Here is a 26,435-nt window from a genome sequence, read left to right on the forward strand (position 1 = left end):
ACACTGAATTGCCGCTAATCTCCAGGGGGGTGGTTGATCTTTTAAATTTCATTAGGCAATGCCAAAGGTTAAGCCCAGGAACTTTTGAATATAAAGAAAATGATTTGCCACTCAGTGATTGTCTCGTTTTATATTTCTGCATAATTTTTCTATATCTGATTCATGGATCCTTCAGAATTGTCCATCTGTCCCAGATGGGAGAAAAGAGGGACTTGCAACATTCTGTGAAAGGCACCCAGGATTTTAAATTATATATTTTTTTGTAGAAAATCTGTAGGAATAATTAAGTTATCTCCTAAGAAATTGAAGCTGCCCTCTGATTTTTACAGTGAAGTTTGTGTTGTGATTATGAAATTGCTATTGTATCATCAAAGCCGGTTTGATTATCTTTGGGGATTTTAGTGGAACAAGTGTAAAAACTATATTGGAGTTGGTATTTGAAAATATATTTTCTTCTTTAATAGTGCAAGAATGGACCTAGCGATGTAGGATCTACACCACCTCCTTGTATTTGTCCTCCAGGAAAACAAGGACCTCCAGGACACAAAGTGAGTGGACTTTGGATCTAATATAGGAGGTATTTTACTTATACAGTTGAGATATATAGTTTTACATATATGGTTGAGATAACAGAAGTGTTTGTGGATTAATGTACCACAGACCAATCAAGTTGTCAAGAAATGAACTTTTTCAGTACTAGGAACTTCATTCAAAACCATAATCCGAACATTTTGCCCTTCATATTGTCCATTCCCCAGAAGAAGGGGACGGCAGAGAATGAGGTGGCTGGATGGAGTCACTGAAGCAGTCAGCATGAACTTAAATGAACTCCAAGGGATGGTAGAGGACAGGAAGGTCTGGGGGAACGTTGTCTGTGGGGTCAGGATGGGTGGGACACAACTTCACGACTAACAATAGCAACAATTGTCCATTTTCCTCACATTTTTACCATCCATGTCTTCATAGAAGTCTTAATGGCCACGAAGTAGGACTTGAGTTTACAGTGGAATTAATTACCCTAGATATAGTTGAAATAATAAGTAAGAAGTTTCACAAATTTATGCTTAAATAGTCAGTTCAGAATTTAGCAGCCTCCTTTAGAAGACTGCATTGCAGAAAAATCAGTGGAATGTCAACATTATGATTTCTCATGGGAAAAGTTTTGCTGTACTAAGAAAGGAATTATTGATTCTGTGATATGTAGTAGGAAAGACTGATGTTGGAAATGAGGCTTTTTAGTGAACTGGTCCATTGCTATATTATTTGTTAGAAATATAGTAAAGTCCCACAATTGTAATGTTTACTTGACATGTTTAAGTTGTACTTTCCCAGGGTTTGGTTCATATTACTGTTGGATAAGACATGGCAGCTAAAAAAAAAATCTCACCATCTTTGATTTGGTGCTGAATGTTCCCGTGTAATCTTCTTACAGTCTCATATATATCAGAATATAAAATAATAATAATAATCTGGCCAATTCTCTGAGGCCTCAGCCAACTATTATGCCCTTTTAATGTAATACTTACAAAAGTTTTTATTTAGTTATTCATGTTAGGAAAGTTTGTAACAGCTTAAATATCAAGAATAAGGCCACCCCCTGTGAAAGTAAGAGCAATTGATGAAAATGTTTCCCACAGAAAAATTAAGGGTTGGATTGTAAAGACAAGTCCTGCATAAAATGTCTTTGGTTTACTTCCAAAATTTTACAGTTTTAAGAATATGTTAGAATATGTTGTATTTTTCTTAAATTTCTTAAATTTTCTTTAAATGAGACAACTCCACGTAATAGAGAAATAAAACAGTTTCCTAAATAATTCCAGTCTCAACCATTTTATAATTTTATCGGATAAGGAGGGAATGTTTTAGGATGCGGGGAAGACAATCCCCACCTAAAAAACCCCAAACATTGAACTTTCCCTTCATCCTGTAAGCAATGCAGGGTAGTTTCAGTTCGCAGTGAAGGATCCCTTCTAAAGATTAGAGAAATGTTTTGTGAGTCTCACCTTATTCTGTACTTTGTCTTTATTTCTAGGGTGATCCAGGACAACCTGGGAATCATGGCTTCCCTGGAGAACCTGGTCCAGATGGTAAGCCTGTGAGTACTAAAAACTTAGTCATCTTCAGTAGTTTTTAATGCAAAACTAATAATAAAGTGGATCAGAATGTTATTGTGAATAAAAAAAAATCAGCCTAGACATACTCCTTAATACAAAGAATTAGGGTTCCTAGTTTGCATTAAAAGGTTTGGTATGCCAAAAATAAGTATTAATATTTTCCTTAAAATTTAGTTCAGCTTTTTCTATCATTTTCCAAAGTTAAGTCTATGTTTCATAGCCCTCTAATTCTACTGTTATTAAAGACACATGCAGTGTAGCACCCCTTCCCCATAAAATGAATCTTGCTCAGTTAGGTGCTCTCAAACTATCTTGGCCATTTTTTAATTGTGAAATAAAAAACCTCAAAAACATCAGATTACCAAAGGCAGGTATAGAAGCCTTTCACAATCTGAAATTACTTTATATTTGTAAATGGTCTGCTTTGCTGCTGTAAAAGTATTCTTGCAGTTGCAGTAAAAATGTTTGGATGCTATGTTGACTTAATTTAGAAATCCTATCTGCATAATAGCATTATAAGATAAAATATAGAACCTTCTATGTGCCAATCAAGTGAGGACGGGTTTTTTTGAATGATTATTACAGAAGATACCTAAAAATTCAGATTGGTTTCATCTCTTTCCTAGCAATTAAAGTAAGGGCAAATGAAATACTGAAATGGGTTGTCCTCAGAGTTCTGATCTTTCTCCAGAATATTCAATCCTTTATAATATATTCAATGAAATTAGCCTTAATTAAGTTTCTAGATTTTTTTAAAATTAACAACAAATAAAACAGCATGGTCTTTATTATTTTGAATGCTACTTTGAGTGCACTTTTCTTGCTCACAATATGTTTCCCCCCTGGATTGTTTATACTTCTATATTTCTATAAGGCTGTTGTCTCTTTGTGGTGGTCAGAGTATATTTGGTTTCTGTATCAGTTCTACATGGAAAATCTGAGATAAATGCTTATTGGAAACGGTATAAATTTTAGGGATATTGCCAATTGCTTGAGGAGTTCCATATTATAAGATGTCCAAATTTTCTTATTTTGGTTTCTTAGTTACATTTTGGCCATGCTCATAGGTAGAACAGATGGTTGAAATTATTATGGTGGTTCCCTTTGGATGCCGACACTGTACTGTTATGAATAGCAGCACCAAAAATACACATTTCCATGTATTGAAGATTGTAATGAGGGAGAGTCCAAGAATAAAGAAATTGTAGTATAATGTTCAGAGGGGCCCAACAGCTAGCAGATTCAAGACCTTTAAAAAATGGTTGCTTTTTTATGAAGGAGGATTTACTTGGATAGTTCAATCAATTATAAAGCTATGATTTTGCCCAAATGCTGAACTCTTCAATAGAAAAAGGAAAGTACTTCATATCAATTATATTTAACTTTTGTTGTCTGAAAAGCAACAGTAGGGTACAGGTTGGCAAAGCTTACTGTAAGGAACTGCAGTAGATTACATGATGTCATCCCATAGTTCATCTTCCCGAGAGAAATCCTTTGTCAATATTCCCAACAAACTTTGTGATTGACTAGCAACCTGAGCCCAGATTTTCTCAGATCAGTATTCTTCACAATAGAAACAATATACAGTAGTCCTTGACTTACAACCACAATTTAAACCCAAAAACAGTTGTTAAATGGGTTTTGCCCAAATTTACAACCTTTCTTGCCACGGTTGTTAAGTGAATCATTGCAGTTACTATGTTAGTAATACAATTGCTAGGTGAATCTGGCTTTACCGTTGACTTTGCTTGTCAGAAGGCTGTAAAAGGTGCAACTGCAGCCGTCATAAATACATGCCCATTTTGACCATGTGACCATGGGGATGCTGCAACAATTGTAAATGTGAAAAACAGTCATCATAACTCACTGTTTTCACTACCATTGTAACTTTGAATGGTCACTAAGCAGATGGTTGTAAGTTGAGGACTTCTTGTATTTTGAACAGTTCTGAATAATACTGCAGACAGAGATTAATGCAGAAAAATGAGGGGAACTAAAGACTAGAAATTCTGCATGCACTCTCCCTGAACATATGAATGGAGCTTTTGCAACATTGCTATGGCACGTCTGCATGTTTTGATGAACATGAGAAAGAACCTTGTATGGGCATAATGTTTAACAACATGCAATGTTTTCCATGTTCAGAGTTTTACTTGCTATCGGAGGAATTCTTCCTACATGAAATTGCTCCATAAGTATAGTTGTATGTGCTTAGCAGATGTTAGCTGGCTGTTTCTAGAAGGGCATCTTGAAAAATTAAACAGTTGCAGTTCATATTTTTACATCCAGGAGATCAAAACAGATTCTACAGCAGAAATGTATTTCCTGTGTTTTTGCACCAGAAATCTCCTTATGAGTCTCCTCTGCCTATAGCATAACTAGGATGGACAACTTTTTCTTGATTGGGGCATGAATTTAATAATAAAGGAGTGTTAGGGTTGCTTTTCCAGTTTCTATCCTTGTCAAGAAGGAAATGTATTTTCCTGGAGCAACACAAATAAGGATATACATTATTTAGTGGAGGTATTCTCTACTAAATAAGTAATCTACTTGATAAGACCACACTTGGAACACTGCATCAAGTTTTGGTTCCTACGATATAAAAAGATGTTGAGACTCTGGAAAGAGTGCAGAGAAGAGCAATTAAGATGATTAAAGGTCTGGAGATAAAAACATACAGTAGAACCTCTGGTCACAACAATAATTTGTTCCATAACTTTGGTTGCAACCCAATTTGTCATGACCCTAATTTTGGAAATTTGGTGCTTACAAAAAAAATGGCGCAGAAGGGGAAATGGCTGCAAAAAATAAAAGTGAATTTTTTGGTTGGAACCCAATTTGGTCGTGGTCAGAAGTGTTCGTGACCAGAAGTGTTCTACTGTATGAAGAATGGTTGCAGGAATTAGGTATGCCTAGTCTAATTAAAAGAAGGGCTGGAGTGAAATGATAGCTGTATTCCAATATTTGAAAGGCTGCCACAAAGAAGAGGGGGTCAACTCTCCAAAGCACCTGAGGGCAGGAGAAGAAGCAATGGATAGAAACCAATCAAGGAGAGAAGCAATCTAGAAACAAGAAATAATTTCCTGACAGTGAGAACAATTAATCAGTGGAACATCTTGCTTTGAGAAGTTGTGGGGGGCTCTTGCTGCTCATAAAGTCTCCGTAATGTAGTACAACCTCTGGATTAGTGATAAAGAAAACTTTTGGGTATCAATAGTAAGTGGGAAGTTACACTGTTAGTATTTTTAGAAGTGAGAGCAACATCCTTGTAGCTTTTATTCTAGCTGTGGACAAAGCTTCTTAGTAATGATAGAAATAACACTGTAATAAACCATGCAAGAAAAAAGAAACAATTCTTGTAGATTTATAATCTGGCAGTTCTACAAGTTTTCCTCAGATGAGTCAGTTTTTCAAGTTGAACATTTTTCACAGTATGGAAATTTTTTGAAAAGTTATTTTAGGAATTGAGAGGGCTATTAAGAAGGAGTATTAAAATCATGATGCAGCTTTTGATCTGCCTAAATGGTAATCCTGTATAATAATTCTTAAACTCATTGGAACTTACTCCTATTTTTGTTGTCTTTCAGTTAGTAATTGAGCTGTAAATGAAACAATCTTTGAATATTCCTTAGCCATAATGGCAATTAGTATAGAGTAAAATGGTTTGGAAAGCAATAATAGAAAACCTTGCATCCCAAAGTCATATGCTTCTTTTAATGAAAATTTGCTTTGTGGGTAGGTCTATTTAGGCACAGAGGCCGTTCCTAATAAAGCTTTAAGTATAATGGAGTTAGATAGTTTGAGTTAGAGCCATATTTCTTCACTGCATACAAACTCAACTTTCCACAGGCATTCATGATCCTTGGGACACATGAACTGCTGGATTACGAGTGTAGTCAGCAGTAATTCTGAGACTGTTTATACAGAAAAGATTGGGAATGCTTGCTTGATTTTGAAATAAATCCTAACTGGATACAATTACATACTATTTTTCTAATGAATTTTGTATTCTTACATAAGTAGCAGATGGAACATCAGAATACGTGTAATTGGATGTCTTATCTATTTATTTATATTTCACTTATATTATTTTTATGAATAAATCAAGCCAGTGTATATACACAGTACTTGTTCTTCCTCCTATTTCTGCATAAAACCCTGTCAGGTGGGCTGGGGTGTGAAAGCGAGTGACTGGGCCAAGGTCCCAGCTGGCTTTCCTGCTTAAAATGAGACTAAAACAGGCTCCTAGTTTCTAGCCTTCACCAGTACACCAAACTGACTCTCAATATCTTGATTTTTCAAAAAAGCAAAAAAAAGCAACAACCCCTCTTTGAAGATAAATATTGCCATGGAATGAGAGAACTTTCCTAATCCAAATTTCCACTGAACTGCTCCTTGGTCTTATGGGGAAAATAAACAAATATGAAATGTATCAAGAAAATGAAACTGAAGGATGTTGATTTAGGATAAAGGCTTAGAATGCCTTCTGAAGATTGCTTGGAATGTATTGATAGCTAATAGCCTGAACCACATTGCTTTATTCACAATAAATATAGCTGAAATAGAAAGATATTTTGCTGGAGTAATTGTAATAATATTTAAGCTGCCCAACTGGGAAAAGCATTCAGAACAAGGTATATGATAGTAAAACCAAGAATCACGACATAACAAGAACAGTGTCAAATGATCCCAATGTAGCCTCCGAATATATGCAGTAAAGATAATACAGGTAGGTAGATTTACGTCCTCGAGTTACAACCACTCATTCAAGCAGCCATTCAAAGTTACAATTGTGCTGAATGAAGGAGATTTACAACCGGTCCTCAGAGTTCTGTCTGTCCCCGTGTTCTGTGGTCATGTGTTTGCAATCTGGGCTCTTAGGACCTGACTCACAGTTACTATGTCACAGCAAGCAGCGATCTCATGGTTGCACTTTTTACTGTTGTGCACTGTTTACTGTTCCTTGCCTCGATTTCCACAAACAAAATCAATGAGGAAGCCAGCAGGAAATCCCAAGTTACTCTGGCTCCTTCGCTTTTTTTGCCCAGCCACACTCCATAATGCCTGCCCATGCCACCCCCTACCTCCCTATGGCACCCACACACTTGCCTGTGCTCTGGAGCACCTTTCAGCAGCACCCACCCCCTACCCCCATGGCACCTGCACTAGTTGGAAATCATGCCACCTTAAGTCTTGATCTCCCCATAGCAAATCTTTACTGTGTACCCGAGACGGATCTGCCTTGGCTACCATCAAGGTGGACTATATCAAAAACTGTGATTGGTAGTTTCTTTGGCAGAAATTCCAGCCCTGCCCAATGTCATCCATCGTGCAAAAATATGTTCACTAATTGACATGACTACACTCTTGTAATTCTGCACACTTCATTTTTTAAAAAATCTTTGTTTTTCTCATTATCCCACTAGCTAATTGAACTTTGTCCCCCCCTTACTCCTGGGTTGATCAATTGAGCACTAGGTTGCAAGAAAGCTATTTTTAAAAAATCTCTTGGCTGCCATCTAGTTGTCATCCAATATGGTTGAGACTGGGATAAAGTATTGAAGAGTTTGGGAAGAAAGTATTTTGAAACCAGGGCACTGTGGGTTCTAGGCCTCTAGGCATGAAAGCTGGCTGGATGTCTTTGACCACAATTCAGTCATCAAATGTTTATATTCCCTGAATGCCATGCAGTTACAGGGATTTTTTTTCCTGGCAGCTCATCTCTTTTCCTGACCTTTTTGCTTTGAGCAAAATGTGATTAACCACTATTTATGACTTATTGCCAACAACTTTCAATCTTGAATTAATTTCTGTGGAATGTACTTTATGATTCCATATGAAAATGAACTTTATGTCATTCATAATCAGTTTTGTTAATGAAGACAAAGGGGACATTCAACCCATTTCCTCCACTGAGATACAGAACTGATTTAAATATCCACATAACCATTGAGGACCTTTTCAAATCAGAATTGCTCAAAGGGGCATATGGGTATTGGTACATTCTATGATGTGTCATGTTGTTATTCTAAAAAGTAAAGGTAAAAGTTTCCCTCACACATATGTGCTAGTCATTTCCGGCTCTAGGGGGTGGTGCTTATCTTCATTACAAAGCCGAAGAGCCAGCTCTGTCCAAAGAGGTCTCCATTGTCATGTGGCCAGCATGATTAAACTCCGAAGGCTCATGGAATGCTGTTACCTTCCCACCAAAGTGGTCCCTATTTTTCTACTTGAATTTTTACATGCTTTCGAACTGCTAGGTTGGCAGAAGCTGGAATAAGTAACAGGAGCTCACTTCGTTACACAGCACTAGGGATTCGAACTGCCAAACTGCCGACCTTTCTGATCGCCAAGCTCAGCGTCTTAGCCGCTGAGCCACCGCATCCCCAATTGTTATTCTATAACTGACTATAAAATAGGATTTAATCTTGCAGAAGGAACACAGTAAGACCCATATCTGTTCATTAGGAACTAGATTTCTGCTCCTTGTCTATCAATCATCCATGAAAGAGATACCAATAAGTTCATTTGTGCAAATATGTGTGGGAATTCCTCACACGACGTTACTTTCCATGTAGTTCTGATTTAAAATAGGGCAAACTGTGTAAAGTTCAATCTCTTCGTCATCTGAAATAAATGGATGGAATACATCTAATTCAATCTATTTGGAAGATAATGAAATGACCCTTAATGACTACTTTGCTGTTCTGCTGGAGAAGTTGGCCTGAAATATATTCTTTTTTTTTTTATTATTGGCACAGCGATATCCCCGGTTCTGTGCATCTGACAGAAATTCCACAGCCCTCAAGTCTGAGCCATGAAAATGGTGTAAATCATTTAAAGCAAAGTGCTGAAACACTCAATAGTATTACATTTGGGTTTTTCTTCTTAGGGTTATCAAGGAGTAGCAGGTACTCCAGGATCACCAGGGATTCAAGTAAGCTCACTATGTCTTTTTTTTATAAACACTAGAAATGCTTCTTTAAGTGCCTTCATGTTTTGGGGAAAACTGCAAAATTCTTAACCCGCATGGCCAAAATTGGGAAAAGCTATTCTAAGAACCTCTCTGAGACAACATTTTACATAATGGTTATTATAATTATAATTATAAATAAAATCCATAAAATTCAACAAAGTTCCTAATCTAGATTTTTTTTACAAGGGTCCACGTGGCCTTCCAGGTGCAAAAGGTGAACCTGGGACAGATGGAACAAAGGTAAGGCTAATTTAATGCCTATAATTCATTTTAATCAATAAATCACATAATACTCAAAATATTTGGAAGATAGTTACTAATATATACATTATATGTTTAAAATAACTTGATTGTCTGTACAAATGTATGGTTTATTTAAATTGCTTCTGCACATTTCTTGGTTTAGAGATATCTTCTGCCATGTTTTGCTCTTTATTTGCTGTTTTTTCTCCTACATTTGGAATTTGCCCAATAAGTCTAGATGTCCAACCACATGGAAAAGATGGGTTCATTTGTGTGCACCTGTGCAATTTTTGCAAGTTTAAGTACAATGTATTTTGAAGTTAGGCTTTGTATGATCCTACAGTATAAGACACTAGGATTTTTGTAAAGTTCACAATAACATAATCTGATATGTGATTATTGAATCACGTAGAATCTTATTTGTGATTTGTTCAAGTCTCTTTTCTTTTTTTTGAAAATCATTCTGCACATATATGAAAAATCCAAGCATTTAGAATTGTATTCAGTGGTTTTTATGGGATATAGTATACTGTATATGTTATGTTTGTAGCCATCACTCTCATATAATTATATGAAAATTCATCTTGACCAAATTACTTTGTATTCTGTGTAGTATTCAGAAAGCTCCCAGTGACCAATAATTTTCCATTCTTTATATCAAAGTCAGCTGTGGTTAAGAATGAATTTGGCAATGAGACCAAGAATAATAATGAATAATAAAATGTTCACTGTGGCCCCTTAATCAGTATTAGTTCTCTAAGGTATGCAACAAGCATTTGAGCCACATGTTTAATGTCTTCATTTCTTGTAAGATTAGTTCTTGTTGTTTATTTTGCTTGTGAATCACCATAAAACTAATAATATAACAATCACTCTAAAGTAGAAGTAAAAATAAAAATTATTAATGTAAAATTGCAAGGGAATCAAATCCTTCATTTTCTACAAAAGACCTATAAAATTACAGTTGGAATGCTATATATATCTAATTTAGATAACTGTAGATAAAGGCATAAGAAGTATTAGGATTTATAAAATCCTGAAATGTAAAGGTATGCTAATCTCTATTGAATCTAATACTTGTGGAATACCTATTAAGGATTGTTAAGATTAAGGCAGTTATGATCCAACCCAATTGCCACATGGACAAAGCAAAACACAACAAAGGATGTAATGGTTGATTTGATCATTGTTTCCAGGATGTTTATTGGTTTTTATTGTTTTTATTGTTTTTATATTGATTTTTTTTTTATCTTTATAAGCCATCTAGAGTCACTGAGTTAGTTGGGCAGCCATATAGATTATTATTAGTAAATAAATGGAAAATCAGATGGTGGAGGAAAGAAGAAAAGGAGGAAAATATTATAGAATATCCTGAGTTATGGAAATCTAGATTAGATGCCATTGTGATTTAGTTGAAACCTACCTCAAAATGTATATCTGAACTGAAATTTGAGTTTAAGTCACTTGAGTTCAAGCTGTTTGGGTTTGTCTCTACATAAAATAATGGTTTTGCAAAATGTCAACTTTGGACATTTGAGAACATTTTCCTACTTCTTCAAAACAAAATTGATGACTATTGTTCATGTCCAGTTGTTTGCGGGTTGAGATTATTTTGAAGTGTTTCAGAAGTTGTGAATAATCAGGACTTTAATTTATTGTCCAGATGCTGATTTATATGTGCTAGTACAGATTTACTGTTCCACATACTGGCGATATATCATTCAGTTTTCTTATTGGAATAGGTTAAGATGAGCTTGCAAATAAATCATTGATAGTTTAAAATAAAACAGGGAGGGAAAGGTCATATCTGGCAGTGATGGAGAACAACAAAATCAAGCCATCAATAAAGTGACCTGCTAAACTAACTTCATGAATAAAGCTGTACAGATACGTATTGACTGAATTCTCTGAAATAATCAAATGTTTTTACTATCCATAATTCTATATAGTAAAATATGTTTTTAATGTTTATGTGTGACATATCTGTTGTAAGAAGATATTTCTCAACAAGAATTATGGTGGGGGCTGTTTCTAGGAAGAACATCATAGATTGTTTTCTTCTATGTTTGTACATTCCAGATAGTTCATTTCTTAATTATTTCAAAATGCAGATGCTGGGAGCTTCTGGCTGATGGCTAATTATTCCCTAGTTTCTTTCACCTAGCCAAAGCAGTGCCCTTTCCATTTGTTTTTGTACATAATTTCTTCATGTCCTAAGATTCAGTGGCTAAATATTAGCTCAAGACTGCATGGTTGTGTATGGAAGAAAGCAATGGTGTAATTCTTATTTGGAAAGCAAGCCCTGTGGAGTAAATATCTTTGTATCATTTATGAAGTGATGCCTTTTGACACCTATTTATTTACTTAACGTGCTTCACAGAAATGTATGTTTTTTCCTTCCCTAGGGTGAACGTGGAGTTCCAGGTTTCCCTGGATTACATGGAATTCCAGCATCTAAGGTTCAAACCAAATGCTTCTTGTAACAATGGGTAGGATGTTAAAAAAAAAATCAAGGGATTGTCAAAATAATAAAAATCCTGTGCTTTTTATCTCATTTAGAATTTTAAAAAAGTTATTATTACATGTTTTCTTTTCTGTCTTCAAGAACACAACTTTTAGTTCAGAATGTTCTCAAATAAGTAGAGGCAGACATCTATCTTTCTGTAAGTGGTTATATCACATAGGCTGATTTGTGTATCCAGTTTAAAATAGTTTTCCCTTATTTAATAAGACCGTAGTCCTAGGGGAAGTATTTTTCAATAATATCACCTCCTCTTTCCTGATAATTGAAACTAGCCTGCTCTGAAGGTCTGGAATATTTAGTCTATTTATCACCTCAACATTAGTACAAAGTTTGTCTTAGATAAAATATTGATCATCCTTCCATTGATGCTACCTCCTAGTAGATGGATTTGTTTTTGAATTTTTAATTCATTATTTTACACAATAGACCTCCTAAAATACTGCAAATTGGAACTATAATAGAGGTAAATTAGAGTTGTTATTCTTTCACGTTGTTGCTTTTATGTATTTTTATGTTATTATAATATATTTTATAGCACTGTGTAGGAGAAGGAGTGGCAGAGCTTGGGGGTGGAATCAAAGAGGAATCAGCCTAGAATCTCTACGTTCCCAGAAGCAATCGAAGTCCAACCCATCTTGAAATCTTAATTCTTATTGAGTGCCCAAGTTGTGCTGTTAGTTAATTGACTAGATTCCTATGCATAAGCATAAGCAATAAATCAGTTTAATTGGAACTTAATGCATGGCCTTGTTTTTTTGTGTCTGATACTGGCTGTCAAAAGTCATGACAGGCAGGAGGCCTGAATACACAGTTATGAAGACATTTTATTTGTGGTGTGTAAATAAATATTAATTTTAAAATACATTTGCACTATGTTAAAAGGTATGACTACTATCACCATAGATATCATGAGCTAATGTTTTCTTGCTTTATTCTGAACTATTTAATTTGCATAGAAAAATAAAGTTACCCATTTATTTTATTAAGGGAGACAGAGGACCTAAAGGAGATCAAGGCATACCAGGAATTTATGGGAAAAAGGCAAGTTTAAGCTTAATATAAGATCAAACGATTTAGATTGACAAGAAACATTATGTCAGGTGGGCCATTCTTAGGGTAAAGAGTAAATATAAATCTAGGTTGCAAGAATAAAAGTTAACACAAATGGTTAGCTTATCATAATATACTAGATCAGTGAACCTTTTTGGCATCGAGTGCCCAAAGTGCTTGCGTGTATGCAAATAACCAAAATGCAATTCATGCACCCGCCCCCCGCATGCACCACACCCATGCAGGCTCACCCATGCATGCACCCTGCACATGCGCAGCAGAGACCTGAAGACCAGCTGGCCGGCAGGAGGTGCACGCACATGCGTGGCAGAGCTGAGCTGGGGTGATGGCGCCCATGCCTACAGAGAAACCATGTGACATAGGTTTGCCACAATGGTACTAGATTTTTCTCAAAGGGATTGTAAAAGAAAATCAAGGGGAGATTTGTCAACAAAAGTATATATTTGTCAATAATTTTCTTATACACAAATCTCAAAAAGGTTTAAAATGGATAAAAAGTGTTATCATTTTGAACAATATAAGACTGAGTTTGAAATAAAATTATATACAAACGATCAATGTTATTGCTAAAATATATAAACTTTTGTTGAAATATTAGAGAGAATAAGTGAAATAATGTATGATAAAATGGGCTAAAAAGTTTGGCTACAATATACAAATGGTTCAATTGGAAAATTTGAAAGAATTTAAGTTTACATTATTTTCTGGACTTAAAGATCATTTTTATAAAATGATATATCTTTGATATTTATCACCAAAGAAATTTATGGAATGTATATAGGATGTATATATAAAGAATATATATGTTTTCTTAAGTTTTCACAGGTATTTATATGTATTTAAATTTATATGTAAAACTATACAGAAGCCTGATGATGGCAGATGAGATTCTGCCGAAACGTTGCTACAGCTTTGAAAGCACAACTATAATGATGTGAGAAAATACCCGAACAAAGCTGAATACCATAAGGAATATATATATATATATATATATATATATATATATATATATATATATATATATATATATATATATATATATATATATATATATATATATACACACACACACACACACACACACACACACACATACACACATGCACGCACGCACATATATATGTATATATATATACATATATATATATATATATGGAATGTATATATAAAGAAAAAAGGGAAGAATAAATACACTAATTGAGAATATTTTAAAGACTAATATACTATTGAAACAGAGATTTTCTTTTGGAATTAATAGATAAGCAACTGGATTACTATATATTCAAAAATAAAAAAAACACCACCCACAATAGAGGAATGGTGACGGAGATGAGGGAATTACAGAAACTACCAAATTGATTTCCTTGATTAGAGAAAAGACAATATCTACCTTTATGGCTGACTCGAAACCCCTTATAGATTTTTTGCATAAAACAGAAAAAACAAATTTATGATGTACGATTTCGATGATGGGGAAGGGGGAAGTAAATTATAGAAAAAGTCAGCTTTCTTTTGTAACCATAGAGTAAGAGTTAATTTTGTAATCATCATATTTGCTGCAAAGGAAATAGGATGCTGCTTCTTTCTACTTATTTTATCTTTTCTCTGTTTTTCTTTCTTTTTGTTCAATACTAGTTTATAGAACATAAAAGAATATACAGCAAAACTATTTGTCGTTTTTATGTTCTTTTAAAAACTTTTAATAAAATTCATCTAGAGATTTAAAGAAACCCAATGGGGAGAGTTTCCTTAGGGGACCTTCCTTTGCAATTTTAGTTCAATCCTGGGAGAAATTATTGTGTAATGTATAATGAAAGGCAAACCATTTCCACAAATCTCTTGGCCAACTTGTATCTTAAAACAAGAGCAACACTACACTTCACCCATAAAAATGTTATCACCTTGAATAAGTACTAAAAGAGAAAAAACAAGGGAGAATTTTTCTTCACAGTGCTAAGTGTAGGTTTTTCTACAATGGGTCAAACATATTTAGCACTTCATTAAAAGGACTAATGGGCCAGCTCCAACTTACCATGTATTCTGTCAGCCTTTAGAGGCTGCTGACGGTTTGATGTACTGCTGCTCTTATTTAGCTTTGTGCTATTCTTTTACCAGGGTGCAAATGGTGAAAAAGGTTCTGCAGGACTTCCTGGAATACCTGGACGGGTTGTAAGTTTCTGACAAATTTGGGGGAGTTCTGTTTGTTTTTCTTTTTTTCCTGCATATCACAACTGGTGAGTAACTCTAACTTTATTTATAAAAACAGGGAGAACCTGGGAGGAATGGGAAGGATGGCGGACCTGGAATTCCAGGTTTTAAGGTACCCAATATATTGATTTTGTTCAAATGTTGTATTCATAACTGGAATTGAAATTAACTTCAGGTATATTCATGACGTATACAAGTAGTTCTTGACTTACAATCATTCCTTCAAAGTTGCACTGGCACTGAAAGAAGTGACTTATGACATTGCGGAAACTTCACAACTGCATTACTAAGTGAACAACTGCAGTGATTTTTCACTTAACTGTAGCAAGAAAGGTTGTGAAATGGGGCAAAAGTCACTTCACTGTCTCACTTAGCGACAGAAACATTGGGCTCAGTTGTGATCGTAAGCTGAGGACTAACTACCTGGATGCATATTCTTCTTTCTGTTTTATTAATGGATTTGTATTTTATTCATTTTATTCTTGTGTGCTTATATTTCTTTTAAATATATGTGCTTTTTAAGAGCAGCTATGAATAATTATATGAGACCCAATGGACTCCATGGACTGGGAGTCTATCTGGCACAGGGAAAAGGAAACAATTTGTAACATAAAAAGGAGATCAGACAACCACCTCCTACTTCCACTACTCATCTTCTTGACCGTCTAATAGCACCCTGCAGGGGTTCCGGTCATGTGAATGTGCTCATAAGTTTGCTCCAGGGAAGGGAGAACCTGACCTAAGTAGGACTGTTCCATACATCAAAGCTGATCTACTGGCATGCAGATATAGTATAAGAAGTGAGACTCTTGCAGTCCCTTGATCAACTACATGATTTTGCTCGCTTCCATGTGATATTTATTGCATATGGAATTCTTAGGAAGTTCTTGCTGCAACTTTTTCCATCCCTTCCCTTGCTACATACCCTGGGAATTCCCTAATCAAGTTAAATGCCTCTTTCTGGCATGTAGTGTTGCTCTGGCAGCAATAAACAGAGAGTATAGGAAATTCGAAGAACAATGCAAGAGCATTGTCTGGATTTCCTTCTTACTATCTGATTTTTTTTAAAAAAAATCTAACTTTTAATATATGTTTTTGTTTAAGTACACCGCATTCTTCCATTCTCAGATTATAATACAGAGCAGGAGGAAGAAGTACAGCATTTATTTCTGAATAGTTTGAAATTAAAAAAAAGCAATGGCCTCTTGTTTCTGCTGGATTAAAATGCTGCCATTTTGCCTTTTAACATCTGCTGTCCATAAAACATTTCACTTGGAAATTTTTGCGATCAAAGTCAGAATACTTTAATGAGAAAAACATCTTTGAAAATTTCTTCTAGAATCTTCTTCAGTTTCTTCCCAAAAATTCAGAAATAGTGTCCGCCCCCTACCTTCTGGAAACAGTAAATACTCTGCTACACATCAAAATCATGAGCTGTATAAGTTGGCCTCTGTAGACCGTTGTGTATGCAAACTCTCTGCTGTGGAATAACCAAGGTCCCACCCTTCTTTGTGGAAGAGTTTTCTTTGTCATTGGGAACTCTTTCCATTGGATGGAAAAAGTTATATTTACCAATTTTCCCATTGTTCATAACCCCCCCTCTTTAAGAAACTCAGCGCATGAGTATTTCAGAGTTAGACTTTCTTAAAGATGCAGCTAAGTTTCTGCAACCTGGTATTCTTCAAAGTGTAGGGAATGGTGATTGTCATAAACGTGAACCAGTTGCCAAACTTCTGAATTTTGATCATGTGACCACAGGGATGCTGCAATAGTGAAAAATGGTGCAAGTGTGAAAAATGCCCATTTGCTTTTTAAGTGCTGTTGTAACTTTGAACGAACTGTTGTAAGTGGCTGACTACTTGTCAACTTATAACCATTTGTTTAGTGACTGTTTGAAGTTAACAATAGAACTGAAAAAAGGGGAGTTACAACTGGTCCTTGCACTTATGACAATTGCAGCATCCCCAGAGTCACATGTTCAAAATTTGACAACCGGCATATACTCACCGTGGTTGCGGCATCCTGTGGTCTGTTGTGATCTTCCGATAAGTAAAATCAATGGGGAAAGCTGGATTTATGTAATGACTGCATGATTCACTTAACAACTACAGCAATTTGCTTAACTATGGCAATAAAAAGTCATAAAATTGAGTGCAGCTCAGTTAACGACCCCACCTTGCTTAGCAATGGAAATTCTGGTCTGAATTATGATCGTAAGTTGAGGACTTGTGCTGGTGATGGCAGTGACAGCAATAGAGAAGTGGTTTGGTATTGCTGCCTTCTGGAATGCTTTTATTTATTTATTGGTTGGCCAACTCCTACACAATTGTGCGCAGCTTACAACTAGGAACCTAAACACACACACACACACACAGACACACACACACAAATCATATCAAAGATAAAACAGACTGGAAGAGTGAAGTAATCAAACTAAAACAAAATTAATTGAAGCAAGGGGAAAAAAAACTCAACCCAGACCAAACCAAAATGAAAAGCGGGCTCCACAACACATAGGCTCTAAGGCTTGGGAGAACAACTAAGTCTACAATAATTCCTGGATGACGTTGAGACAATGGTTTTGTGTGGATGTTAAATGGACAAAGAGGGAGCGTTGAGCTCTATGTCCTCCGTATTTGAGGGACTCCGAGTGAAATCTCTCCCCATCTGTCAACAGTGGTTGAAACTAGCCACGAAGAAAGGAAGGAAGCCGCTGATAAATAGTGTCTCCCATCCCCAATTCAAAAGCCACAGGCAGATCAAGGAGTACAAAGATGGACACATTACCTGCCTCCTGTTTCCACCATGGATCATGAACAAGCATGACTAATGCCGTCTCCATACTAAACATAGGTTACATAGGTTACATTTCTGGGATTTTGTTGTTCATCTCCCACTGAAGTCCGAATTAGAACTGCCCTAGGAGCTTTGGAGGGACGAGGTCAGTCATGGTTGTTAGCAGCTGCTAGCTGCTTTAGGGCAATAATGGCTTGCAGCCTCTATTTTGTGTGCGCATCTAGGCTTACATTCTCACACACATATGCATGGAATACAAGCATTATGGAGCCCCTCAGAATGATAGCAATGGGAAAAAGTATCCCTGGATCCTCTTGTAAAAGTTGTCATTTCAAAATTTCAAACACAGGGATTGTTTTTGTACTACTGTACTATTTCCTGAATTCTCTGACAAAATAGCCAGGCAAATTTCTATGTATTTTCCTGACTAATCCCTTGTATGTGCTCCTAGTGCTTTCCAGCATGAACCTTGTTCCAGTTGCTATTAATGCAGATAATAGAGCCATAAATCAGCAAAGTCTACATCCCTGGGTCATTGTTAGCTGACAAATGCAGCCAAATCAACTACTACCCCTGACTCTTTTGGGAAGCTGTGCCTTCTGGAGGCAGAAACCAATAGAGCAGCACACAACAGCACAGTTTTCATAGTCTGCTAAATCAGAATGTGGATGGACTCTTGGTGTGTTCCAGAGTTTTATTTCATAGGGGAATGGGCCTGGATATAGGTTTTGCATCATTGGCAAGGTCTGTCACTAAATGCAAATGGAATAATAATAATAATAATAATAATAATAACAACAACAACAACAACAACAACAGCTTGAAGAAACATGCTGTGTAGATTTATGTAGCTTTGTGTATTTTACTGGCAAATTTTAGATATTTCCCATATATTGGTTGAATTAAGTTCAGTCTGTTACAGTTCTCAGTGTACTACTGGAAATTTAATAATTTTATGATTATTTCTCTATCATCAACATTAAGGGAGAAGTTGGACAACAGGGTCCTCCAGGACCAGAAGGAAGACGGGGGAATCCAGTAAGTTTTTCAGTTTTGAGGTTGTTTTATTGACATTCACTTTGCTTTGTTAAAATCTATTTTTAAAAGTTGGGCGTCAAACAGAACACAACCACATACCGAAACCTTGCAGCTGCTCTTTTAATGTTTTTTTAAGAGATTAAGGAGGATTTTCTTTTTTGTGTTGCTACTGTACTTTTCTTTTTGGTGAGCAATTACTGACACTCATCAATGTGACTTTTTCTTTCCATCTTAGAAAAGTAGTGATTTCATAGTGAGTTTGTTGTCATGATGTTTCATATTGTTTATTTATTTAAATCAACTTTCTACTGCTTCCATTAATATTTGGGGGCATTCTGAAGTAAGTAATGCTGAGGAATGGAAGCTGGGATAGGTATCTGCAGGACCTACCACTTTTGTTAAAGAACGTTACAACCTTTTCATACATGCCTACATCTTAGCACACATATTAAAGGAACAGAGCTTGTGTTTGTAATGTTGCTTTCATCATTTCCTCATCCTGGTAAGTATCAGTAACCGGAAGTAAGGTTTGCATCTTCATCTATTTCCAAAAGTGAGTGGTGAGCGATGATGATAGATACAGGTAGATAGATAGGAAAAAAAGAGAGAGAAAGAAAGAAAGAAAAGAAAGAAAGAAAGAAAGAAAGAAAGAAAGAAAGAAAGAAAGAAAGAAAGAAAGAAAGAAAGAAAGAAAGAAAGAAAGAAAGAAAGAAAACAATAAAGTCATGTCTGTCAGGAACTAAATTTTTTTGATCCAAACATCTCTAAGCCTTTAAGTTGCATATTTTTTATCATAATCCCAAGTTCTTCAAAATTCTAGCTTGTCATTATTCTTCCTCCTAAATTCTGCCTGCTGAGCTCATGATCCAGAGTTTCCTGGACCCTTCCATTTTTCTGTTCCACATTTTATTTTTTTCCTTCTTGGAGGGAGTGTCAACATTTTATTAATTACTTTAGTTTCTGATTCTTCAATAGCTTTTTAGTGCATGTAGTCCTCAACATATGATGAAGCATGCTAGACCTCCAAAATCTACTTATGACCTGGTTTCAAAGTTCCAATGTTGCCTCCGCCATGGTCACGTGACCATGTTTTGGGTGCTTAGCAACTTACCTGCATTCATGGCCATTTGCAGTCACATGACCTCAATTTACAATGGTTTTGCAAGAAACAGGCATTTACTTCCCATTTCTGGCAAAAACTGTCCCAAAGTGAACAATCGGCTCAACTTAATGATTGCAGTGTTTATTTGATGTCTGTGGTTTTTGCTTAATAATTACTGCAAAATTTCATAAAATTGGGTTTACTTAGCCACTTTACAACTGTCACAACTTATGACCATGTTTGCCAGGCTCAATTCTAGTCATAGCCCAGGAACTACTTGTCATCCTACCCTATACTGCTTTGACTATCCTTTTACCATGTTCTACAGAAAACAATTTTTCTAGAGCAGGCAAGAGAATTGGATTGCAAATTAAAATTCTCCACTCATATTCCAATAGAGGATATACTGTTAATTCCACAAAGGACTTTCCCTAAGACTGCCTTTCCAACAGCCAGTGATTCATGAAATGCTCCATACAGCTTTTATAATACTCCCAGAGAGTGGCATTTTTCCCATTTGTACAGCATCCAAAAATTCTGTTTCCCTCGGTTATTTAACCATTGTATGGAGAATCTGCTTTGAGTTAGTGTTTGATCAGAGACAGACATTCTTTATCATCTCAGTTAATGTAATGCTCACAAAAACTAGATGTTATATGGTGCAGATTAAATTGAATAAAGCCAGCAGTTTTCATTATTTAGAAACATATTGAAATTTATACTTCATGTTTAATTTCCTATCTGTATTTACTATGCAATTGTTTAATTTACCACCCATTGTTTCAGAGGTGATATTCAGCAGGTTCTGACCAGTTCTGGAGAACCAGTAGTGGAAATTTTGAGTCGTTCAAAGAACCAGCAAATACCACCTCTGACTGGAGATTTTACAATAACCTTCCCCTGCCATGCCCACCAAGCCACGGCCACAGAACCGGTAGTAAAAAATTTGAATCCCATCACTGCATTGTTTCTTGATCCTATCATTTGGACAGATATACAGTTGTGGGGTCCTTGGTGCTGTCTGTTTTCTTGCAGACCTTTTATTACCTAACCAGGCAACATAATCAGTGCTAGCATTGTACCTAGGTAGTACTGAAGATATTACTTCTACCCAGAACGAAATATCAGGGACTTAATAACCATCTTGGTCTTTGACACAGTGATTTTCAGATTGATTCTCTTCATGGAGGAGCTACAGAGTCTAAAAATCACCATACACCTCACTTGGATTGTCAGCCAATAGCACAACATTATAAGCAAAACAAAACAAAAAATAAATGAAACAGTCATACCTGCTACCAACATATTTCTAATGTCACTACAAGCATTCCTTATTATTCATTTAGTTTATTCATTTAGCATATTCCAAACGGTTTCAGTGATGAAATTCTGGGTGGTATATTCCAAAAGTACTTTTTCAAAAGGCAACTGGACTTTGCTTTTCCTCGAAGACATTTTGCTTCTCATCCAAGAAGCTACTTCAGCTCTAATCAAATGGTGGAGGATGGAAGGATTTATGTTCCTTGCAGTTATAAGCTTGTTAACACTTTTTCTTAGAGTTTTTGAGGCCAAGGTTTACAGGAGATAGGTGGTGTCTATTGATTGATGTTGATTAATGTTGTTAATTCATTTGTATAAAAAGGTAATTAACTTTTGAAATCAAGCAACAATTTTATAACTGTGCTGAAGTATTTTGTGTTTATTCTAAAAAAAAGAAATAAAAAAACGTGAGACTCATTTGTCAGTATTTGACCAAATATTCACCCTTTGTCAGGGACCTCTTACGCCACATGCTTTTGACAGACTAGAGAAAGAAAACACTATCTACTTCAGAATAACCTTTCTTCCCAGAACTCTATGCCTTTCTTCTCTGTGACTTGCAGAGCATTCTCGGTTTAAAATTTTCAGTTGTAATCTTTGCCAAATGGTCTGTTCTCTATTGTTCTCCTGGCAGCTATCTGTGCATCAAGGAATAAATGTTATGTAACAAGGAAATTTAATTTTGAACAGAAAATAAATGGGTTTTCCTGTTAATAAGATCCACCCAGATGTGAAGTGATTCTTCCCTCTTTAACTTTTACTCATAAAAATGTAGGTGTCAACCATAGTGAACTCTCATGTGGAGATACCATAAGAAGAATCAAAGTGAAGGCTACTTTTGAGCACATTTGGTGGAAATATATTATTTTTAAGCTGAAACTGAACATGATTGCTAATAATTCTTCAACTATCCTGAGGCAGGTTTAAAAAATTATCTGCCACTTGAAGTATAACAAAACTTATTAGAAATAGAATTCTTTTATTGGCCAAGTGTGATTGGACACACACAAGGAATTTGTCTCTGGTGCATAAGCTCTCAGTGTACATACAAGCAACAAGTGATAATCATAATGCTAAAATACAATAATCATAAATCATAGATACAACACTCAGTGATGGGATACTCAAGCAATCAACATAAATCATAATTAGATGTTAAATAAAAGCAACCAACATAAATCGTGAGATACAACAAGTTATAGTCAGAAGAAACTAAGGAATTATGAAATAGGACAGATGAGAAGGATGATAATTAATACAGTCCTGCTGAGTGGTTTGACATCCCAGGGCATACCTGGGGTGTCATACCTGGGGTGTCATCCCAGGGCATACCTGGGGTGGCTGCCTGCTGGCCGGATGCATCATGTGCAGGCCAAACACACCACAGCTCTGCGAAGGGAAAAAAGGCACATTACATCATGTGATGGCAACATGACGTGACAAGTTTGACTCCTGTGGATAGACAGTGATGTGGAAATTAGTTGTTTAATGAAATGATAGCATGGGGGAAAACTCTCTTTGTACGGCAGAACTCTTCTTTATAATGTATAAATAATAAATATATAATATGGGCTTTGCCTGCTTTGGTGTATCTCTAATTAAACATGAACTAAAATCAGTCACTATTAACACAAAAAATATTACAGGAAACAAACCTACAGGTTTTTTTTGTAAAACTCAGAAAGAATGAAAAACATCTAAAAGTGCCTTCCTGAAAAACAATATTCAGAAGACCATGTTTGAGATTGTGCATAGCTTTTCCTTGTTGTAGTGGTGGGTTAGCCAGAATTTTTTAAAATTATATAATTAAAAATTAATTATGATTGCTGGATTGTTGTTTTGATTGGACTTTTGATCAATGGAGTGATTGATCAAGTCTGTTTCAATTCTTACAGGCCATATAAATAGACCTTCTAGATCAGACTCTATAGACCATTCAATTCTAATAGTGATCAGTTTATGCTAGTTTTCTATTTATTAATTTATAAATCAGTCCATTTCAATAAATAAAGAGAATCGCTCCAGGCTTTGACTTTTATCACTCCAAGCAAAATGGTTGGAGAAGTCTTGGGACCTCGATATATGAAAGAATGCCCATCATTGACATTCTTCTCTTCTGTGATTTCTATTGTAAATCTAGTTACTTTCAATGCAGCGCGAGTCTCTCCAACAGCAGACTCATAGGATATCAACATATTTAGCATGTGCATAAGCAAAAGTTATACTAGCTAATTTTGATATATGGTCACTTAGTGCGGTGGCGCAGTGGTTAGAATGTAGTACTGCAGGCTACTTCTGCTGATCACTGGCTGCCAGCAGTTTGGCAGTTCTATCCTTCAAGGTCAGTAAAATGAGGACCCAGATTGTTGGGGGCAATATGTTGGCTCTGTAAACCACTTAGAGTGGGCTGTAAAGCACTATGAAGTGGTATATAAGTCTAAGTGTTATTGCTATTGCTATTGTTCCCAAATGGCTCAATTGAAAAAAGGGGTGCCACTTTGATTATATACAAGTATACTATACATTTTAATGAACATTAATTCTGTGTTGTCCTTTGAAAAATATTACCTTCAGAATGTAATTACTATGTGTTAGCTCTTTGGAGACAAAGTGTGCTTGTGGGCAAATGTATTACCCTAGCTTCTTATGATTATCACAGTGTGATAGATGAGGTCTAAGTTGAAGATTCCCTTATAAAATTCAGCATGTGGCTGTTCTTGGCTCCTAGCAAATAAATCATATGATACGTTCACCCCTGGCAAAAGCTGTTGTTTTTTTTCCCTGTGGCTTCCAGTAGCAAAGAAAACTGGCAGCTTCTGTTTGTGGTATGCAAGTTGTGTGATGAAGTCACTTCTGCTAAGGTTAAATGATTGTGGGTGCCATGAGCCTTGGTGGTCATTAAATGAGTCACAGCCACTGTGAATGTAGGGAGTTGAATAGACTCAAGCCAAACCAAGCCAAAAAGCACAACTGTATTTAGATAGGCAGGGTTTTCCAGCAGAGACACCAAGTACTTTTCTGAGTGTTTTCTTGCCAATGCTTTTTATGGTGTAGGAGGAAAGGGTCACAACCCAAACCTTGCTACAATGAGGATGGAAATTAGATTTTCTTTTTTCTTTTTAAAATAAAGAACTCATTGTGGTTTTTTTTTAGTTTCGCAGAAAATATCTCAGTCCAAAAATAAAAGATAATCCAGCTGTTTTTGAGATGAAACATATTTTTCTTAATATTTTACAATATCCCCAAAATAAAACAGAAAAAAGAAAGCAGAGGAAGTTTCATGCAAAAACATTCTCTTGAAACAAAGATTACTCTCTTGTAGACACAAGGGACATTGTTACAGTGAGAGAAAATAATTAAAATCAGTTCAAAAATACTTTTGAAGATTCATTGTGCACAGTGATTCCATAGTTTTTTAATAAGCTAGGAGCCCAGGATAGAATCAGCTATGTAAGTTTAATCCTTCATAAGAACAATTGGGTATGTGATTAAAGTTCCAGATCAAGATATTTCCGATGCCTCCCTTTGTGCATTGTTGAGTCATGCTCAAGAATCAGTCAAGAATTCTAATGTTGACTCATTTCCTCTGTTGATTCACAGCTCAAAGATTATAGACCATGCAATCTGGGATGGAGAGGTGGACACACATACAAATATAATAGGTGATACTGCCAACATGCAGCTGTTTCTAACCAATGTGCACAGTTGTGTTTCCTCATAATGGCTAGTCGTTCAGAGATAAGCATGGACTTACAACTTCTGTTTCAAGTCTGATATCGCAGTGATATGAATGTGTAATTTATCTCCAAGGATAATTGGAGAATGAATAAAGAACTTCAAATGAGAAACACAGCGATGCTTCTATTTAATATGTTTTAATTTATTTTTCCCAAGGGAATTCCTGGGATCCCTGGAGCTCAAGGAATAAAAGGAGATAAGGTATTTATCAGGATGTAGATTTTATATAGAAAGATTTCCTCCTTTTTTTGCTTTAAAGTACTATTGCCATAGTGCATTCTATAATATATTAAATAATGCTTTGATTTTTAAATTTATCATAGGGTGAAAATGGGCTGCCAGGAGAAGAAGGGACAAAAGGATCACCAGGGTTACCTGTATGTTTTTGTTATTCCATTTTTTTTGAAGTGTTGTGGCAAAATGCTACAGTTATAGGAGTCGTGGTTTGAAGAAAATCATACTATCTATTTCTCTATTATACTTTGATAGCAACTGTAAAATCCAGAAGTCAATATGTTTGAATGAAATGATTTGGAAATTTAATTCCTTTGACAATGGCTGAACTTGAAAAGACAAAAATGCTAGTTTTAAAATAGAGAAGAAAGCCAGTATAACATCATGAAAACAAACCAATTATGCTGCAGATGCACTGTCCTGAATTAATGCATACTGAATACTGCATGGAAATTGAAGTTAAATGCTTTTGGAGACTATTTGTTGCCTTAAGGATCCTTTCAAATGTTCTGCGTGAGCTCTTAACAGGACACGTGTCGTATCATGCACTTAGTAGGGAACTTGAAAATTATGATTCTTTCCATCACATTGAACTGTTTTATAACAAGGAGGCGCCTCTGTTCTGACCTGTTAATAGCTTCCACAAAGTGATTCTTTTTCCAGAATGGATGGTACGCTAATTTTGAACAGATGGCAGCTGTCACCAATGTAAATTCAAAGTGATGGGAATTCTTCATGTAGACATAGCCCCATTTTAATAGGGAAGGATTTTGGAAGAGGCTTCATCTTTCAGTTGTTAGGTGTAATCTCGGAAAGTACTATAATGCTTCAAGGAGAGTTGCTTTGCAAGCATGGTAGTTATGGTTTTCTCCAAGTTGGTTTCTGCATGTACAGGAAGGCCAGTATCTCTTTGAATAGTACACTTTACAGATCATTTATTACGATTATGTTTCATTCTCTTCTTCCCTGCTAGAATCCATTTACTTTCAAGTGCAGGGAAGATTTAAATATTTAGAGTGGTTGAAGAGAAACCAGCCAGAATATAAAGTAAAATTTATTTGCTGTTAGTTA

General features: G+C 35.7%; 1 protein-coding gene across 2 annotated transcripts in view; it reads left to right on the forward strand.

The window, feature by feature from the left end:
- COL21A1 (collagen type XXI alpha 1 chain) overlaps positions 1 to 26,435 on the forward strand; it is an 86,478-nt gene that overhangs the window by 37,303 nt on the left and 22,740 nt on the right. For both annotated transcript variants that reach the window (XM_087916081.1, XM_087916090.1), the window contains exons 8-18: positions 465 to 548; positions 2,033 to 2,095; positions 9,007 to 9,051; positions 9,277 to 9,330; positions 11,739 to 11,792; positions 12,845 to 12,898; positions 15,044 to 15,097; positions 15,195 to 15,248; positions 18,917 to 18,970; positions 25,287 to 25,331; positions 25,454 to 25,507. In XM_087916081.1, coding sequence (XP_087772207.1) covers positions 465 to 548; positions 2,033 to 2,095; positions 9,007 to 9,051; positions 9,277 to 9,330; positions 11,739 to 11,792; positions 12,845 to 12,898; positions 15,044 to 15,097; positions 15,195 to 15,248; positions 18,917 to 18,970; positions 25,287 to 25,331; positions 25,454 to 25,507 — 615 coding nt within the window. The remainder of the gene's footprint in view (positions 1 to 464; positions 549 to 2,032; positions 2,096 to 9,006; positions 9,052 to 9,276; positions 9,331 to 11,738; positions 11,793 to 12,844; positions 12,899 to 15,043; positions 15,098 to 15,194; positions 15,249 to 18,916; positions 18,971 to 25,286; positions 25,332 to 25,453; positions 25,508 to 26,435) is intronic.

This window comes from Pseudonaja textilis, chromosome 1 (genome assembly GCF_049901715.1).
Source record: "Pseudonaja textilis isolate UNSWEBS1 chromosome 1, rPseTex1.2, whole genome shotgun sequence".
NCBI lineage: Eukaryota > Metazoa > Chordata > Lepidosauria > Squamata > Elapidae > Pseudonaja > Pseudonaja textilis.